Source organism: Talpa occidentalis, unplaced genomic scaffold (assembly GCF_014898055.3).
Source record: "Talpa occidentalis isolate TD23 unplaced genomic scaffold, MPIMG_talOcc4v2.1 talOcc4.11, whole genome shotgun sequence".
Taxonomy (NCBI): domain Eukaryota; kingdom Metazoa; phylum Chordata; class Mammalia; order Eulipotyphla; family Talpidae; genus Talpa; species Talpa occidentalis.
The window spans coordinates 61,406,994-61,427,608 of record NW_023601104.1 but is presented as its reverse complement, the minus strand read 5'-3'; the positions used below and the strand labels follow the sequence as shown (position 1 = coordinate 61,427,608).

Genomic DNA, 20,615 nt, shown 5'->3' with positions numbered 1-20,615 from the left:
AGTTGACCATAAAGAAAACCATTGTACCCCTTTAGCCAATGTAATGTCCCAATTCTAACAGTATTTGCTTAAGTAAACTCAGATTCTTTCCTGCATCAGTCAAGGTAATTGTATTTTTAAGAACTCAAGAAAATTCTTCCCAATGTTCTTTTATCTTCTGTGTTTGCAATTGATTTTTGCTTGTTTATGGAATCATAGGGGGGTCTTGGGAGATAAATATTATATACTAGCCCCAGGCAAGTCTGCATTCAAGTCATCCTCAAAAGATAGCTCTCTTTTTAGAATATCTTAAGAGATGAAGGCATCTTTAGGGCATTGTACAATGGATTATTTACTTGGGAAATTTTTACTAATGTCTAACATCTTTCTCTCCTGATTTTGTTTGGAAAAATAAAAGAAGCTAAGTATTCAAAACATTCAAAGTGTTTCTGAGTTTATAAAGAGGGTTTTGATATATTGTTTTTCCCCTTGGGGTTGAATAAATATTGACACTGATATTAGTCTTTATGACATTGGATTGTCAAAAATGATAAGCCCATTGTCCCTTCAGTGCTTTAGAGAAATAAAGATAAAGGGAAATCAGAGTTATGACCCACTTCAAGGCTGTCAAAATGTTAGCACACAATTCCGGTTCCTGTGGATGGATATGCTTTCTTAAGTCTGTGAAAATTATTTTACATGTATTTTTAATTATTTCAGGTGCATTTTGACCAATTTAAGGAAGCGTTGATACTTATCTTGTCTAGAACTCTATCAAATGAAGAACACTTTCAAGAACCAGGTAAGGACACTAACTTTTCTTCCCAACATTCTCTCTCTCTTTTTTTTTTAAGATTTATTTATTTATTTATACAAGCACTGGGTACAGTCAGGAGTGCAGGAGGATGAGAGAATTCACCAGAGCCAGAGCAGGGAGCAGAACAGGCAGAAGGACCAAAGTATACTGCTGAGGGGAGCAGAGAGTGGCAGGAGAGGTCTACGTACCATGTGGGACCCTCGCCTGGTGGCTGGGGATCGAACCGATGCTGCAAAGGCTGCGGGCAGCTTCGCAACCCAGCGCTCAACCGCTGCACCATCAGGGAGGCCCTCAACATTCTCTTTCAAAATTTGTTCAGGCAGTGGTGCAGTGGTTGAGCGCTGGGTTGCGAAGCTGCCCGCAGCCTCTGCGGCACTGGTTCGATCCCCGGCTGCTCCCCGGCCACCAGAGGAGGGTCCCACATGGTGCGCAGACCCCTCCTGCCGCCCCGCTGCTCCCCTCAGCAGTGTAATTCGATCCTTCTGCCTGCTCTGCTCCCCGCTCTGGCTCTGGTGAATTCTCTCACCCTCCCGCGCTTCTGACTGTACCCAGTGCATGTATAAGCAAACAAACAAACAAATAAATAAAACATGCCTCTATAAAAAAAAAAAAAAAAAAATTTGTTCAGGCAAGAATTTGGGGACCTTGAAGCATGTCTATGAAAGATTTGGGGCCTCTGCCTCTCACAGATTGAGCAGTTGTTTTCAGTGACTTGTCTTTTGATATCATCATAAAACCTTGCAGCTGTTGAACACTAAAATGAGACTTCCCTGCCACAAAGGCATATTATGGAAGAAATAAATGGATTATTCCTAGGCGATAGATCAGATGGTATGGCTGTAACTCCTCCCTGGAATGAGCAAGTGAAGCTGAATGGTGTTTCTTTTATTCTTCTTTTTTTGAAAGATTTATTTATTTATGCATACAAGAGCTGGGGTGTAGGCCAGAGGTGCAGGAGGGTGAGAGGATTCACCAGAGACAGAGTGGGTTGCAGAACAGGTGGATGTACTGAAATACACTGCTGAGGGGGGCAGCAGATGAGTCAGGAGTGGTCTGCTGCACCATGTGGGTTAGCTCCCTGGCAGGGGATAGAACTCATGCTGCAGGTAGCTTCATAGTGCCGAGACTTAACCCCTTGTGCCACCAGGGAGATCTGTTTCCTTCTTCTTAATTCCTGTGTACATGGAAGGGAGGATCTGAGATAGAAGAAATTTTGCCAGAAGGAAGAAGGATAGCCAATCTAGAGATAATTTTACTTAGTTCTAGTGAGTGGATAAACTTCTGCTATAGACATTATTACATTATAATTGTTTATCTCTCCCTTTCCAGTATTCCCAATGCCTAAGGGGATTCTTAGCATATGTAGTAAGTATTCAATGGATATTATGAAGTAAAAGACTAAGTATTACACTTCATTGATTTTTTTCAAGGTACCCTAGATTATAACAGATATGATTATTTTATGCATCACTAAAAAGAAAAATTTTCCCAATTGTAATGGCAAAATGCCACTGATTATAAGACACATCCTAATTTCAGAGTGTTCAAACCTAAGGATGGAGTGGGGTTTTGTCTTACAATCAGTGAGATGTAGAAAATATTTAAAGTATAGTAGAGATTACTTTGAAATTTTTGTACTATGCAATCTAAATTTCTAAAAATTTAATGGTGTAGTAGGCTGGAGTTAGAGAGTGACTGTAAAGGGATGATGAAATATTTATATCTTGATTGTAGTGATAGTTATAGATTTTATGAATTTTCCTAACCCATAGAATTGTTCACCAAATGGTTACATTTACTCTATGTAAATAATACCCCAATAAACCCAACTTTAAAAAAGATCATTGAAAACAGTATCCAGTTTTGAGACAGGAAATTGTGAACATTTTGTCACTAAGCATTCAATGCAACCTATTTAGATGAGGCAAAAATGGAAACTCGTTTATTAGTCTCACTGGTGATAATAGTAATTCATTGTCCCTTCTGAAATGCTCCAGATTTGTGTCATATGTGTGAACACTCTTTAGCAGTGTTTTGGATCCTAATTGAGTCTCCCCCTTTTTGTTGATGGTGACCATCCCTAGAAAGGAAATCATCGACTCTGGGGCTTGCCGGAGCTCTCTAGAAACTAGAAGGTTGTGATTTTGAAATTTTCTGTGCAAACAATAGAGTTTCTGTAAGTGTTGCTGCTAGAATGTGAATTTCCATTCTTGTGGAGTCTTACATCTGATTGGTATTTTCACGTTTTTAGGGTGTCTATCATCTTGATAACAACAGTATAAGATCTAGAGCTCTGGTGATGACATTATAGTTAAGATGAACACAAATAATATAAGTTTGGTGTTTCTTTTGTATACCGTTAGTTTACATTTATGCAAATTTGGACTGGGTAGCCCTGCCACTAGTTATGTGATCTTTTACTGTGCGTTCTTCAAATCCTTTATTGTGACCTACCAGAAAATTGTCATCATAAATATGAACAGTGCCCCCTAGGGTTGTACAGTATTGGGATCGAAATAGAATGAGGTAGACAATGGCCAGCGAGCTTGGTAACAGACAGGAAAGTAATGTTGATGAATCTGCATCTCCAGATGTTGGCTTCAGCGTTATATGTGTGCGCCTTGTGGCTGTGCAGGCCATCATTTGGACAAGTTTTACAGGAAAACACACAAAGGGGTTTTTATAGTTTCTCTCTGTGCTGCTTCCTTTGAGTAGGCTGCAGCAAGCCTTTGTTACAAAACTGCCCCAAATCAGTGTAATGAAGCAACAAAATTCATATTGAAAGCATTTCATCCAGCACTGATATGAGTTCCCTAATATTTGGCCCTGCAGGATAAAAATCTCAGATTAAACCTGTGCCTTAAGAGTGTCATACCTAATATGAGGTCTTCTTATTTTAAAAAAGATTTTATTTGTTTATACAAGAACTGGGGTACAGGTCAGAGGCATGGGAGGGTGAGAGAATTTACCAGAGACAGAGCGGGGAGCAGAATAGGCAGATGGACCGAAGACACTGCTGAGTGGAGCAGCAGGCAAGGCAAGAGAGGTCTGCCACACCATGTGGGTTTCTCCCTGGCAGGCCAGGAATCGAACCCATGCTGCAGGGACTGCCAACAGCTTCACAGCGCTGTGCCCAACTACCTGTGCCACCAGGGAGGCCCCAAATCTGCCATCTTATCCATGAGCAAACAGAGGTCCAAAAAGGGTTGCTGCTTAATTGAAGTCTCTCAGATAGTGGCAGATGAGGATGCTGACCCTTATCACCAAGGGACATGACTTCAGGAGACTTTAGGATGTTTACCCTCAGGTGGATGAGCTAAGGACAGCCCTCATGCTCAGTGCAGTCTGGCCGGGAAGAACCTGACAATGGCTACAGGAGCAGGAAGGATTAAGAATTAAGAGCAAGTTTTACCTGATCATTAATAACAGAGATGCCTGTGTCCTCAGCATTCTTTGGCTGTGCAGTCCTTAAATCAGCTTCAGCCATAAGGGGCAGAGCTATGGTGTTTTAGTCTTGCCTTTTAAAATCAGTGAATAGTCTTGCCTTTTAAAATCAGTGACTTTGAGAGAAAAGATTTTCTTAACCTGTGGAAGGAAACAGAAAAACTAGGAGGGACATAGTGCAGCCTTCTAAAATGAATTGCTATTTTATAATACCTAGGATTTTTGTACATTAAAAATATCAGATGTTATACCAGAGTACAGTGCAGAAAATTCAGTTGATTTGATGGAGAGACCCTTGAACCAGGAGTGATCAATGCTGCCCGGCCTCTCTAGTCGAGCGGGGGACTCCTCACAGCCTCCGTGGGCTTTAGTTACCTCAGGTGTAAGGTGGTTGTAGTGGAAAATACTTAAAATTCGTTCATCTCCAAGTTTCACTTGAGTTGTCTCCTAATATCTGAATGACATCTCTTTTTGTGAAAAAAGCTAGTTTTGTGTTTCTGAAAGATTTTATCTAATGAATCATTACTGTTTGGCTCTGCTTCCTCGGGACTAATGCCCAGGGTAGCTCATGCTCTCATATCCTCGAATAAAAGGTGATATAAATAATACACAAACAAAGCTCTAATAGGTTTTGAGAGGAGGTAGAATTAAGTCATTATTTTCATAGTCCTGGGCTCTGCCATTTACAACCTCTCTTTATTTTTAAAATACAGGAGTATGGATTAGGTTATTTCAACATCTTTTAAACTCTGGTATTGATGATTCTAAAACTCTTAGGAATGGGTGTTTTCCCTAAAAACTGGATTTGGGATGTAGGGAATCCTTCATACATTCCAAACTGATTAACATTGCCAGAGGCCAATCTGCATGTCCAATTTAATTTTTAAATTATTTTCCTGGTATAAGAGAGGTACAATTTATTAGTTATTTATTAAATTTTCTACAGCTTTGAATTGTAGAATTTTTGTCATAAAAATTCTGGCATGGGCCCTAAGCTCAAGGATGGCGTCAACATACTGTCTGGATTTGCTCCCCAGAGACTTTGTCCTCATTTGATGCTGCTTGCATTTGATTTCTGCTCTGTAGTACATTTTAGCATAATGCAGGAAGCGCTTTCACTCCCTGATATGGCTAATGTGAAATATTTTTCCTTTGTTTATCTGATGAGGGAAAACTCAGCTTTGGAAAAGCCAAATCATTTAAGGAATAAGACTAGGCATGGTTTGGGTGCAGATGAATTTTTTTTAAATAAAAAACATTCCTAATTCCAGGAACCACCCTTCTTTGAATTTTTTCCCTCTTATTTTGAAGAAACTGTGAATATAATGAATAGATATCTTTTCATTCACTTAGCACCTGTGTGTTGAAGCAGGCCCTAAAGCCAGGTATCAGGTTAGATCCTGATTTGCAGTGATGAAAGATTTGTGTTTGCAACCGTGTTCAGAGACCCTGGGCAAGGCACTGAGGTCTGACTGAGTCTTAGCGGACGTTATATACAGATGACACCACAAAATTGTTCTGTTATCCTCTTCATTGAGTAAGAGAACTCAGTGCCCTGCTCTTCCGGTGTCAACAAGATGCCACCAGTGAGGACCAGAGCAAAACAAAACAAAATAAAACAACTAGCACCACCACCACAAAAAGAGGGCATGAGTCAGTTCATAAGGTTCTTCAGTCAGTTCATAAGGTTCTGGGGACCTGGGAAACACTGATGTCCATTGGGATCATGTATAGTGATGGGACCTTCTGGAATTCGATATGATAGTAGGCATCAGGAACCATGAAAATGCCAGGGCATCGCTGGTGGCCTAAGAGTTAAGTCTTAGCACTATCAAGCTATCATCACTGTGGCATAATTTGATCCCCCGCCGGGGAGCTGATCCCTGGCGCAGCAGACCTCTCCTGTCTCCCCTGCTGCTCCCCTCAACAGTGTATTTCAGTAGATTGCCTGTTCAGCTCCCCCCACTCTGTCTCTGAGGTCTGACTGAGTCTCCTGCTTTTTGAATCCTCTCACCCGCCCCCCACCCCACCCCTCTCCACACCTCTGGCCTACACCCCAAATCTTCTATGCATAAGTAGATAAGAATAAATCTTAAAAAAAAACTATGAAAACGTCTTAGGCTAATCAATGCCACACTCTCATTTAATGCTATTATGAATGTACACAAAGATGGTGTATAAGAATGGTCTTTAAAATAGTGAAGTATATATATCTCAAGCATAAACATTTGATCGTGTATGTTTAGGCAAATTATGATTACCTGTGTAATCAGACTAAGCTGTTACACTTAGCAGCTGTTAAATTGCAATAGAAGAACATTTACTATTATGATGATTTTACTCAGAATAAGAAGGCAATCTTTTAAAATATATGTTTATGTTAATTTTTGGCTTACATCTGTGCTCTTCCATATGTGCACATGTTCCACTCACCCAAAATAAATATCTATATATATCTAAATAAAAAGAAATTCATATAGAAGGAAAAGAATTAATAAAGTGGTATAAGAATATATATAAAAAATTTTTAAATATGTGTTTCTCCAAAATGAACTCATGTTATTTAAAATTAAATAAATAGGGCTGCTAGGAAGTTTGATAGTGAAACAGTTTACTTGGAAGTCATTCTAATGTTGTAAGTTCATTTTAACTCCAGTGGGTAGGTAAGATTTCCAAATTGGGAACATGAAGATGATCGTTTTCTACAGAGAGTCTTTGAGAATTAGTGTTTCTTTCTCACATCAGCCAATTGCTGAAGGAAAGAGAGAATTAGGGCAAGATGTGATGGAGGCACTTCTGGTTTCTGAGGTGTGGACTGGATAATGTCATTATGCATTTGTCACAAGTATTACTCATTACAAAAAATGAGGTTGAGGAGATTTGTTGCAGGGTTGGAGGCTGTGACTCTCCCCGACTTTGCCTCCCTAGCCTGGTCTCCTGTCTCTGAGCCATCTGTGGGCCCACAGGAATCAGGGTGGGAGGACTGGATGGGGATGGCTGGCCCTTCAGAGCAGGAGCTACCTGACAGAACAGAATCTGCTCCACAGGCCTCTATAGTCTTCCCTCCTTCCAGATGTGGAGACTGAGCTATGTGACATCAAGTATTCTTTGCTGTTAGAACTGAAGATTCAGCTCCCTGTGCATTTTTTAAAAAAGATTTATTTATTTATTTATACAAGCACTGGGTACAGTCAGAAGCGCAGGAGGGTGAGAGAATTCACCAGAGCCAGAGTGGGGAGCAGAGCAGGCAGACTGACGAAGTACACTGCTGAGGGGAAGTATACTGCCGAGGGGAGCAGCGGGCGGCAGGAGAGGTCTGCGTGCCATGTGGGACCCTCGCCCAGTGGCCGGGGATCCAACTGGCGTTGCAGAGTCTGAGGGCAGCTTGGCAACCCAGCGATCAACTGCTGTGCCACCGGGGATGCCCTCCCTGTGCATTTGATTCTAAAGCCCAGCCTCTTCCCAAAAAGCCCATGGCCCTAGAAAGCAATACTGTGCAGCGGGCAAGTTCTAACTATAAGGTGATTTCAGACCCTGATCATTATTAAGTCGCGCGCCACTGAGAGTATGAGCTACACTAAATGCATAGAACAGGCTTAGGAAAAGTTGTACGAAAATACTATTTGAAAGAAATGAGTTTTGCATTGAGTCTTGGACTATGAAAAATAATTTTTTTTTTTTTTTTTAGTAAAATGTGAGTCTCTGCCTCTTCCCCAGAATCACTCAAGAGGCAGAGTCTTACGACAGGGATCAGCTGGATCCTCCCAGGACCCAGCAGCAAACAACCATGTTATCACTATCAACTTAACAGAGTTTTTCCTGTCAACTGACCTCCAACTGCTTTAAGACTTAGAGCATAAAACTAGAAGTCAACCCTGGGGGTTAAGTCAATCCAGGCACCTGTTGTGGGGTTAACTTGCCCCTGCAAGTCTCCTTCCCAAGCAAGATCATCAGAGGCACCCTCACTCCCTTTGTGTCCAGAGTCTGTGTTCTGATCATTCAGGCTGGAAGAACAAATGTGGCTATAGCTCCCCAAATTCTGTCATTTCATCCAGGAAGATCCAAAAGCTCTAGTTGAACCTTTGTTTTGGGAGAGTGGAGTTGGGGAGGCCTGTGCTAGTGACCCAGGAAGCAGCTGCTTTGGATACACAACAGTGTGGGGTGACTATCTGCTTGCAGGTGACCTCCCGTGGAGCAGCAACCATATTCAGAGTCAAAAGGAAGGGCAGAGAATGTTGGAAGATTTTCTGATGTCATTTTTTTGTTTATTTGTTGTTTATTTTTATGATATTTATTCTCTCTTGGCCTCTTCTCCCTTCCCCTCCTTGGGGCATCCCCTTCCTTACCTCTTTTTTCTTTCCACCACTCCCAATTCACCTCTCCCTCCTAGGCCCCCATTCTACTCTTTCCTTACCTCTTAGCCCCATCCCCATTGACTCCTCTGTCCCTTCCCCCTCTATCCATTAGTCTCTAGGCCTCTGCCTGTGATCTGTCCCACAGTCCTCTTCGCTCTCTCTTGGTTTTAGAGTCTGCCTCTCCCTCTTTTTCTACCCCTCCCCTCTCTTGGCCTGTCTATTTCTATCTCTGTCTTGGTCTCCATCTGGTTCTTTCTCTTCCCTTTTGTATTCCCAGCTCGGGTTTGAATTCTTCACTGAGTAATCCCTGAGTAATGGCACATTCAGAGGACATGAGGAGGTGGGGATATGTAATGGGGCTGAGGGTGCTCATTTGCTGCATGACTGCCTTTTCCAAGGATACTTTGTGGGGGTACTTTTCCTGAAGTTTCCACAGTCTTCATTTTTGACCCCTCTTAATTCCAAGTGGCTTTTAGGAACCCTGTGAGCTTAGCAGAAACGCAGTATGGAGGGCTTCGAACTGCCTTCCTCCTGAGCTGAGGTCCTTTGGAAGAGGGTGGTGCCTCTGGGAATGGTTTCCCAGGCTAACTAAAAGAGTGAGGAAGAGAAGTAGAAGGAAAGGATCTGCAGGAGCAATTCCAGAATAAGAATATCAGTACCCTGGAGGCAGGGCTTTCTTCTTTATCCCTGGAAATATCTTCAGTTGCTTTGGGAACAGAGAAGTATGAGTCAAAAACTGATAAAATACCCATCTTATTGCTCAGCTGGTATAACACTTTGTCCTTGGCAGGTGTTCATTAAATTGAAGTTAAATGAATGTGCCCTATACTAAGTGCATCTTTGCACTCTTACTGCCTGTGAGTGTGCTGGGAATGGTGCCCCATTCCAGGTCCTAAGCTAGTGGTTTTGCAAAGAAAACTTTGAATGAATAGCAGTTAGGCTTTTAGGTAATGATGTCAGCTTCCTCAGTGGTCCTCACTGTCTTTGGCCATCAGGAGGGCTGAGTGTTCAGGTGCTGGAGTCCGTTTTGGGACAGAGTGAGTGTGTCCTCTGCTTGCTGGAAGCTGGGGGCAGGAGGAGTTGGCAGAGGGATGAGATGAGCCAGTGTCTTGGCTGTCTGCAACCACTGGTAGTGCATTTTAATTTTCTTTTTATTATAAGACCTTCTGGTCACAAGCCAACATGTACATGGGGGTTTACCCTGGTTCTGGGAGGTGAACATTGTGACAGCCCTGGAGTCTCCTTGAGACAGAGGAGATCAGAAATAAAGAACGTGGTATCCAAGCATCCAGATTTTGTTTAATTTCTCAAGTTGGAAGGAATGGTATTTTTTTTTCCCAGCTTGGAATTCCCCTACTGAATTGACTTTTTATTTGTTTGTTTGCTTATTTGGGGATACCATTGCGACATTAGTTACCTCCATGTTACTCTAGCAGCCTTTGAGGCATTAAATCAAGGCTAAGCTGTTGTCCCCAGCTCATAACCAAGGGCTTGGTGTATGGAATGAGGCTGAGACAGTTTAAACTAGGTCAGGTAGGACTTCCTTAAAGCCCTTACTGTGTTTGGTACATCTCATAATAAGCTTGTCAGGGCTGGGCTTCAAGACTCTTCTAGGCAGGCTGGACTGGTCTGCTTTTTTAAGTCCATTTTTTATTTTGATGTAATAATGCCCAATAAGGGAAATGGAAAATAGGAAAGAAGGGAAAATTATTGAGAACTGTAGCAATTAAATAGAACCATAAATACATAGTCAAGGAAATGAAACACTGAAGGCTCCACGATTCTTTACATTTTGCGTTTCACTGGTGTTTCACATCCTTTCTTGTGGCTCAGGATTGAAGAAGTTACTTAATGTATCTTAAAGGTATGCAATGTAAATAATTTCATTTCTTAATAAATCAAATAACCCCATATTATCTGACAGACAAAATTTTTCCAGGATGAAATCCTGAAACATGCAAGTCATATCTGGATGCGCTCATAAAGTAAATAAGCTTCGCCCCAGGGCTGTGTTTTTGCAAGTCTTCCTTGGCAAGGAGAGAAAGGGGAAGGCAGCTTTAACTTGACTGTGTATGAGTGTCTTGAAGAATCCCCATGAGGCCGCCTGCTGGGTGGACTGCTGCTGTCTTCTAGAGCCCTGCTTCAGATCATAGCAAGAATCCTACAGTCCACAAAAGCTTAACACAACAGTGGCTGTTGACCTTGAATATTGTCTCTGGACCTCCTTACCTGTGCATCTTTCTTCTCCTACCACATGGCACGATGACCTGACGCTGCGCATAGGAGAGGACTGGTGTCTATAACTCCAGGAGGTCACTGGTTTGCATTGCTGTGATCAGCCTTTATTGGTCACATGGAGGTTTGGGAACTTCCGCAAGAGTCAACTTTGATACCCCACGTTTTCTTTGGGTGTGTTAATTTTTTTATTCCAAAGCAGATTAATTATACAGTCTAGTAAATTTCTCTAGGAATTGACTTGGTGATGTTTGTACCTTCAGCGAAAGATACCAAATTTACTCAAAATTATTAATGATCATAAACTTTGAGTTCCTGACAATGTATAATAAGTAAGTAAAAAACAAAAGTTTTACAGCACCTCTAATGGTTCCCAATCCATTAGCTTAGAAAAAAATTGCTTAGAAAAAGCAATTGCTTAGAAAAAATCATTTTGAATGCACCTCTGCTCCCTACACAGCACAGGGGTGGGTGAATACTAAGTGGGGAGCCATTTCATACACAGGTAGGTTTTAGAATAATCATGGTGACTTTTTAAAGGTCGTTGCTTTGTCTCACTACATTCCTCTGGAAAAGTGCAGCCTGCATTAAGAGTTCTCTTGCCAACTTCATCCCCAGATGTCTTGTGTCTCACCCTGGGATAATCCTATGTTCTACTTTCTGGCGTTACAAGCTTCCATCTTAATCTTTTCAAAGCCCCCATAACCACTAGTGGTGTAACTTGCTGTCTGCCACTAAAATTCAAGAATATATAGTAAATTAAGAATGGTTCTGCATTGCCTCTTATCTGACTAGCATCTGTGGGTGTCAGCTGCCAACAAGTAGCTCGGGTGTCTGGGCCGCTCCTGAATACTTACAAGCTGACACACTCTCTTCTGATAAAAGGTACTTTCAAATATGCATGTGACTTTCATATAAATTTTGTATGCTTAAGCACTTCTTGTAAGAGAATCGCTCGACCTAATAAAGTGACTTGAATGGGCCTTTAGAAAGCTGGATATAAATATCACTAACATTATAGAGCAAGGATAAATACTTCACTCTGAGTTTTGCTGAGCCTTTTCAGAATGTTTCTGACCACAGTTGTGAAATCTGAACTTATATACGAGGAAGGGCATGGGAGCAGGCTGGGGGACAGATGGGGTCACGGTCACCAGGACTCCCAAGGAGACTACAAAGTAATGGTTAATTCCTCATGTGGTTTCAGTGGTGATAAAGGAAGGGTTTTATTCTTTTGGCTCTTATCTAATCAACCACCTTCATTTTGATGATATGTGTACCTACCTCATCTAAAAATCTACTTGTTTGAGTTCAAACATGTCCTGTTAAGACTGTCATGTTCAAACAGAATACACAGTGTGTTCTCCAGAGAGATAATGTATCTGTGTAGACAGTAAAACAAATCAAAGCATCGACAGTCTTTTATATTTTAATGGAACCTTGTATTCTCCTAATTCTGTGTAAGATGCTAAAAGATCTCTATCTAACTGACATTGGTATAGAGTGAAGTATTTATTATTTTGCTTTAATGCTGCCTGTTGTAGTGAAAGATTAGTGTGTAGTGGTGGTGATGGTGGCGGTGGCAGTAATGGTGGCAGTGGCAGTGGTGGTGGCAGTGAATGTTGCACCCAAGACATGTTATGTTAGAATGCTGAAGTCCTTCTTTAAGGTCAAGATATAACTTTCCCCTTTTGCACATTCCTTTTTATTTTGTACAACACTGAAGCTCATGAAAAGGAAAAAAACATAATACACTATTTTTCTTAATGCAGTTTTGCATTTACTGTTTTAATTTCATCTGAGAGCTATTTTAATTTCATCATGAGCTCTGGATGCCAGGTTTCACATTAAGTGATGAGCTGTCATTAATTGATTAGGATCCACTGTGTCAGTTTCTTTGTTCTGTCATCCTGCTTGTCTGCTAGATCAGAAAGTGGGATGTTAACAAAGGAGTCACTGAGGTTTGACAGGGGTGTGTTTCAGACTAATTGGTGTGAATACCGACTCTACAGTGTGGCAATGATGTTTGTTGTATCAGCGTTTTTCAAGAGTTCATCCAACATGTCTCTTTGGTTGTATGATCGCTCCCTGGCCCTTTTCTCTTTCTGCAAAACATCAGCCTAATAAACAGAACAAATATGACCCTTGCTTTGTCCTGATCCTATTTCTGTACTTTCAAGTGGAATCCTTCACTGCTGTCATGTTATCTCTCCCATCCTGTGCAGAGATAGACTCGGCTGCTGTGACTCATTCAGAATTAGAAGCTGCTCCTGGCATCTGACCTGGTGGCTCACGTACGCCCACATCCACCACAGCTGGCCTACAGTGGTGGTTTATTCTGGGGCTGGTATAAGAGGCTGTGGGTGTCAACACGGGGCTGAGATTGTCATGTCATGTGGCCTCAATTCTTGTCTCCCTGCCCAGACTGCTCACTGGAAGCTCAGCCCAAATATGTTAGAGGTGGGAAGCGTTACGGACGAAGGTCCTTACCTGAGTTTCAAGAATCTGTGGAGGAGTTTGCAGAGGTGACAGTGATTGAACCTCTAGATGAAGAAGCACAGCCTTCACACATCCAAGCCAGTGACTGCAACGAGGTAAGAAATTGGACTGTCACCTCCCTCTAAACCAAGGGTGTGGGTCCTGTCCGAGCCCCACATCTTATGGTGCAGAAATGAAAGAACTGGGGCATTCTGGCTTCTTTCACTTGCCAACTCCTTGCTGATCTTATGACTTGCCTTTTGAATATTCCAACTAATTATTGAATGGTTTCATATCTATTCCAACATTTGGAGAGCCAGTAATTCTGTGCATGTTTTGAATTTGAAAACACTGTTCACTTTCATATTATCTGAGATCTGCCCCTTCTAGTTCTTGGGACTGTCACCTCCAGGATACTGTCATTTTCAGTTATCTAAAAAGCTAACCATCCTTCCCCTCAACAAACCCAAACACCTATAAAACAGTATCCATGACAGGTGGGATTTGAAAGCAGTGTCTGTAGGCATTTTGGGAAGGTCATCTTATCTTTTGTAGAAGGAGAAAGCAGCTTTAAAATAGCAGTTGCTGCTGTTCCTACTGGTTCTGTTCACAAGAGGGTCATCTCCCTCTCCAGCATGCAAAGATTTGCCTGCCTCCCTCATCTCCCTTCTTTTCATTTTATACATTGCCATAATCCAACCATAAAAAGAAGCAGTAACATTTTCTTTATTCCTTCTTCACGGCTCATTTACCAGCATCCATTTATAGAACATGATCGAAAACACCATGCTGAGCAAGCTCTAAATATTTCTTGCAAATCCAAGCTCAGACTGGGGATGCAAATATTTCAGATATTAATATAAACTGAAAAAAGAGACGAAGTGCCTTGACTTTCTTCAGTCTGTGCATTGTAAGGTACTGTCGCTTCAGGATGGGGGTGTATATGAGAGGATGTTCCTTACTGTCTAAAGTCCATGTTTAGTGAAATCTATGGAAAATTTGTTCTAATAATGTCCCCAGCCATCCCACAGCCAGCATCTTCAACTTTCCAGAATGCCTACAAACCTAAAGGTAAATAGAGAAAGTATTAAACAGGGAAGAAACCAGCCGTAAATTCTGCAGGTCAGAAGCCACAGGGCTGGCCTGCTGAGCACAAGTTTGCACCATTTTTCAAAAGCAAATCATCCCTGGCCTTACACCAAAAGGGCTGGAGCAGGGGCAGAAATGTGAGCAAGAGGAAGGGAGAAAAGGAACTAAAGAGTGAGAGAAACCATGAAAATGGTGTAAAAATAGTGTGGTGACAAGGGACTGCTGAACCCAGAAAAGGTGATGAAAAGCAAGAAGGGAGGGCCTCCCTGGTCGCGCAGCAGGTTGAGCACTGTGCTGTGAAGCTGTCAGCAGCCTCTCCTATGCAGGTTCAATTCCCGGCAGGCCAGGGAGAAACTCACATGGCGTGGCAGACCTCTCCTGTCTGACCCGCTGCTCCTCTCAGCAGTGTCCTCCATCCATCTGCCTGTTCTGCTCCCCGCTCTGTCTCTGATGAATTCTGTCACCCTCCTGCACCTCTGACTATACCCAGTTCTTGTATAAATAAATAAATCTTTAAAAAAAAAAAAAAAAAAAAAAGGCAAGAAGGGAAACCCCACCCATACCTCCCAGGCCAGGATCAGGCAGTCTGCACAGAGGCTGTGCCCACCCTGTGTTCAGTCCATTGCAGACCCTTTCTGGGGTCCCTTTGTTCATTTATATATAGCTTTTTCCCCCAGGAAAACATATAACTCATGTGCACAGAAATCTTCCATATGCAATTTAAAATAATTTGCATACTTAGTTATTGCAGCATTCATAATACTTATCTTGCTTGTCAGGAAGGGTATCATTTTATTATGTACAGTCTGTTTCGTATCCCTGAGTAGAATGGCATGTATTTAAGACACTTCTCTAGGGGAAAAAATGGTTAAAATATGTCTTGACAATTTAAGGGGGAACTTTTGTTATTTGAAAACACAAAATTTAAAGTCTGGTCTTTCCTTTCTCCCACTATTTGCTATACATGGTGTTATTATCATTGGGTGCTTAGAAATGGAATAATTACTTATTTTTTGATAATAAGTTTTAGTTACCATCTGGGGGTACCCAGAAAGTTCTTAGGCAGAGCTGACTTTGTTGCTGGGAACATATTTCTTATATCCTTGTTTTAGCTTACCTGCTGATTTCTAGGAAGATTTATTGTTTAAGAAGTAAAACTTTGGGGCCTCCCCTAGTGGCACAGTGGTTGAGCGCTGGGTTGTGAGGCTGCCCACAGCCTTTGCAGCGCCAGTTCGATCCCCGGCCACTGGCGAGGATCCCACCAAAAAAAAAAAAAAAAAAATTTAAAGAAGTAAAACTTTGGTTTCATATATAAATAAAGAGTTGAGGCCTGAGTCTGTGCAAAAATCTTGCTGCGTTAGTCAAAGTATTAGTATTGTGTATTAGTCAAAGGGTATGTTGTACCCACTTTTTATTCCGCTCCCCAGACTCCTCATGAAACCTCTGGGGTGTGACCTTTTGACATTGTCTATGGAAGTTCCAGTTTTCAACCTCACCATCTATATAGAACAACAAATAGAGGCCTGGAGATGGTCATTTCTCCCTATATCTCTGCTCCTTGAGGACTCATCCAGACTGCAGTTTGTGAATCTGCTATAGCCCATATCAGAAAGCTGATAGACCTACCAAATAATATCTCTTGTCCTGTTTTTTTTTTTTTAATTGCTGAAATTAGACTCACCACAAAGCCCCTCCAGTTGCTTTCTTGCCTAAAAATGAAGTGTTTTGTAGGTTGAATTGAACCTGTCAGATTCCAAATCAATTTATCCCTTTAAAAAATTAACAGTCTCAAACATGATGGCTTTTTTCTTGTTGGCAATAAGGACTAGTCCCAGCTCCATGCAGTCACTGTGCTTGTGGGTCATGTGTGCTGCCCTTGCTGATGTATGGCCTGGAGGGAGAGTCTCGCTAGGGGTGGGTCTGGCCTGCACACTGTGGGCCTCCTGGCCAGTGTCCTTTGCAGGCTCAGGAACTTAGGGCCTCTCATTTAGCCAACACTAGTCCATTTTTTTGGGCAGCATGGGCTTACTCTAGAAACCCTAGTCCCTTCTATAGAAGCTGGTTGTAGGTAGTTTGGAAAGTAGGTAGTTTTCCTTTTCTAGAGTGACACCCTCCCCCCCAAATAGGGAGTATGGAGAGAAAAAAATTTCTCAATAACCTATGAGATTTATGTATTCAGAATTTGTCCAGGGTTCTTTATTGTATTGTACTTCTTCTCCCTCTTTTTTGGTTGCCTGAGGTCCTTTTGTCTCCTGCCCTGGGGTTAAGAATTTACTTCTGATGTCTGGTCACTGATCACCCTTGCCTCAGTGCCACTGGGCAATATTAAAGGAGGCAGCAGAGCTGGGTCTCCCCCGCCCTAGATATTTCATAGGCATTGTCAGGTGGAAACAGGAACTGAGCCTTCTTAGTTTGACTGTGGTTTTCCTTTGACTCCTGCATTTTAAAAGGAAGGCAGGATGCCTGGCTTACCTTTGGACACAGCTTCTCTTGGACTTGGACATGCCTGTTTTACCTAAAGTGACATAGAGTTTTTGATGAAGACTAAAGGACGTAAGCCTGTTGTCAGAAGTTAAATGGGGGGGGGGGATCTGTCTCTTGCTTCCCAAGGGGAGGCTAATTTTAGCTCTAGTTTACATCAAATAATTTTTTCATTTGTCTGAGGACTTAGGGAGCGCCTGGCAATGGGATGGAATGGCATCAACAGCACCTGTAAAAGCTGTCCTCAGGCTGACTTGCTTGCTTCCAGAGGCTCATGCTGTATAGATACATGAGCAAATGGTTTTCTGAAGGGATACAACAATAATCCCTCCTGCTTTATCCTCTAGGGTTAAATTATAGGAGGGGAGCTTACTACCAATTGGTTTGTTCCTAGGCTCCTGGGCTAGTGATTTTCCCTGCATCCTTATTTGAGAGACTTTCTCCCATCTGTTTACCAAAAATTATAGCTAATTCTCAGTAGTCAGACTTATCTGCAGTAACCTATGGCTCCTTTTCCCCCCTCCCCCATCCAAGGAAACATCTAGAAATGCAGTCAGGTGAGAGCAATGCTATTATAGAGATTGCTTTCAAGCAACTACATTTATTTTAATGTAGGTCCCATATGAAGCTTCATTCTTCACAGTGACTTGGAGCTGTGCTCATGGCCATTCACATCCAGCCACACGGTGTGGTGCCTGGGCGAGAAGCCATGTTGTTGCTCTGAGGTGGTTTTGACTGTATTTGACTTATGTTTCAGTTCACATCTGTTATAGCCCTAACATAAATTGTAAACATTTTAGTCATTCCATCCTACCGTTCCTCCAGTTTTATTCAGGCATTTTGATTCTTTTCTGCTGAAACAGAAAATATCTAACCAAGCAATGCCATGCCTCCCGTTCCAAGTTTGCAAGACCGTGAAGCTATTCCATAGGGAAAGACCTCTGTCATGGTGCTAAATTTTCCAGCCCTGGGGTTTATATTTCAGGATTTTTTTTTTTTGGACAAGTAGGTCCCACCATCAGGCTGAGATGTGCATTCAACTTCTAATTTAGCACATTTCCCTAGCAAATGGATGCCTTGGGAGTCTGCCCTCTCATCTTGCGTGGTATTGAAAGGAAAGTGGTGATTTTTCTATTTTCATGGGATCATTTTCACTCAAAGCAAATCAGTTGGACATCCAATTCTGGCTTAATCCAGACTAACAAAGAACACATTCTTGATCGCAGCCCAAGGTGTGATGAATGAGGTACAGGTGGTTGTTTTTGCTTTACTTTTTAAGCAGAAGAAGTTTTTAGGTTCAAAAGTGTTCCCCCCCCCCTTTTATATGTGCTCATGCAATGGCTCTTGACCTGACCTTGACTTTTATTGTTAGGTTTCTTCTAAGGATAAGGGGAAGGGGGCTAAAACAAAATTAATTCTCAATTCTATTCTGTATTTATTCAGGCTGGAAGGAAAGGTTGGACAATTAATACAACCGGGACAGGGCCACTTTTGCTTTCTGCCCTCGTTGAAAACAGAGGACAGCTTGTGAACTGTTTTCCTCTGTGGGAAATAAATCAGGTCCAGTAAGATTCTTATCAAGAGTAAAAGGTTTAAACAATCATTTTTTCAACTGTAGACAATAATCGTGTAAGCCAAAACCTTGCAGTTTAAGTGAGAGAAAATGTAGAGCTAGTCTCTACATTAGCTGAAGAATGGACAACCAGAAGTCTTTGTGTTGGGGTTGGGAGGGTAAGTGAATGGGAGTAGTGGTGGTTTAAAATCTCTTCCCTAAAAAAACCCCAAACTGAGTTTACTACCCTGCATAAAATCAAACTTCAAAAAGTGTGAAACTGACTTACAGTCCCCTTATGTTCATTTTCATGCACGCATAACTTTACAGTTAAACTTCATGAATTATTCATTTACATTGTATAAAGTCAATATTTAATTCTGGAGCAAACTTTTTAATAACTGATAGAAGTTCTGCTAAGAGCTTTTATAGTAGAATCACATCTATTTTCTCATTACTCTCCTGTTACATTTTTGTTCTAGTCTTTGAAGAGAGGAAGAAGTTCATTACTGATGAAATTTATTTCCATCAAATGATATGACATCACTAAGAAAGATTTTTGTATTAATGGAATTCCAGTGTCTCCCCTTCTATTTCTTAAGCCTTATTAGATCATCTTGCTCTTCCCAGAGATGAAACACTGATTCAAGATACAATTGTAGGTCACTTGAAAGTAATACAAGAAGCCCCGTTCTAACTAGACTTAAGACTTTCAGGCTTTGCTGTTTTGGGAAGTGTTCCTGACCTGATCCCCGGGACTCCAGCCCTCTCCTCCACTTCCTTCCAAGTCAACAATTTCTACTATTTATTGACTCACTAGATAATATAACAGAAAACAAAAATTAACAAGTTAATATTAATGATAATGGTAACATTTTCCAATTATACCATTAAGTACTTGCCAAGTAGAAAAGCACTATTCACTATCAGTTGAAAGCAATGCTGATGAGCATGAGCATGAATACAGTGAACAGAATTTTTTTTTTTTTTTTTTGTGGGACTCTCGCTGGTGGCCGGGGAACGAACTGGTGCTGCAGAGGCTGCAGGCAGCCTCGCAGCCCAGCGCTCAACTGCTGCGCCACCAGGGGAGGCCCAACAGAAGTATTTTTTTAAGCCCCTTTTAAGGACTTTAAAATCCAGTGAACTAAGAACCAGTCCCAACCTTGGTAGAAGAGACTTAAGACTCAAGCTCTTGGAATTGAACATTTCTTCACACTGGTACTGAAGGCTTTTTGGCAATGTGGAAGGACTCATTTAAATGTGTGTGCATTTAAAAATCATACATTAATTCCCATTCTCTCCAGCACTTACTTGTAGCTTCTAAAGATAAAGGAACTGATTTGCATTCTAGTTCGACAGCCCTGCAACTGAGTGATTTGTCCTGTGCTCAGAAAAGGGAGAGCAGGAGTTGGGCAGTCAGGCCTCTGCTGCTGCTTTGCCTTCAAAGCCCTGATAACTGGAAATGAACCCAAGTCTCGGGAGTGTGTCCCTTCAGACGCTGCCAGCTCCGCTTATCTCCCCAACCTGGGCTCACAGTACAGTGAGCTTTCTAAATATTTAGGACTACTGCTTAAATATTCTGTGAATGCTGTGCTTTTAAAGGTTGTAAAGTTTCCATCATCAGCATTCTCCTAATTTCTTTCAGACTCCTGTGCTTCGCTAAGTGTGCTACTCTTGTAAAATGGACACCACATTGCAGCTCCGTCTGGAGAGCTTTGTTATCCTAGTAAATTTCTTTCCTTTTCTCTCTAGGCTTGCAAGGTTTTCCCCTTTGACGAAAAAAATCTGTTTAAGACTGCTGAGATGAGCTCAGCAACCTCTGCTGGGAAAGAATAGCCCCGTGTGTGCCCCTATAATCGTTTTAATTAGCCATACATTCTGCAGGGCACAAAGGTCTGTGCTGGAGCAGATGGCTTGTGAGGGCTGCAGCTCGGCTATTGTGGGCAGGGGCTGCGCCAGGCCCACAGCCTGCAGATGCTGGCTCGGCTTCGGAGCTGGAAGCCCGGCATCCAAGAGGCCCGGGCCATCTGCTCCACAGTTCAGCAAAGCAGGTGTCCCTTCAAAGAAAGCATTCCTGAAAGCAGTGCTGCCTATGCGGCCCCACGTGTGTGGACACTCTGGTCCAGCTGTAGGACAGCCTGAGAGCCAGCCACAAAGACCAGCATGACATTGACACGCTCAACCC

At 42.0% G+C, this 20,615-nt stretch overlaps 1 protein-coding gene across 4 annotated transcripts in view; it reads left to right on the top strand.

Annotated features, from left to right (window-relative positions):
• NIN (ninein) overlaps positions 1-20,615 on the top strand; it is a 93,298-nt gene that overhangs the window by 18,611 nt on the left and 54,072 nt on the right. For all 4 annotated transcript variants that reach the window (XM_037503310.2, XM_037503314.2, XM_037503311.2 and 1 more), the window contains exons 3-4: positions 700-781; positions 13,255-13,424. In XM_037503310.2, the coding sequence (XP_037359207.1) occupies positions 700-781; positions 13,255-13,424 (252 nt within the window). The remainder of the gene's footprint in view (positions 1-699; positions 782-13,254; positions 13,425-20,615) is intronic.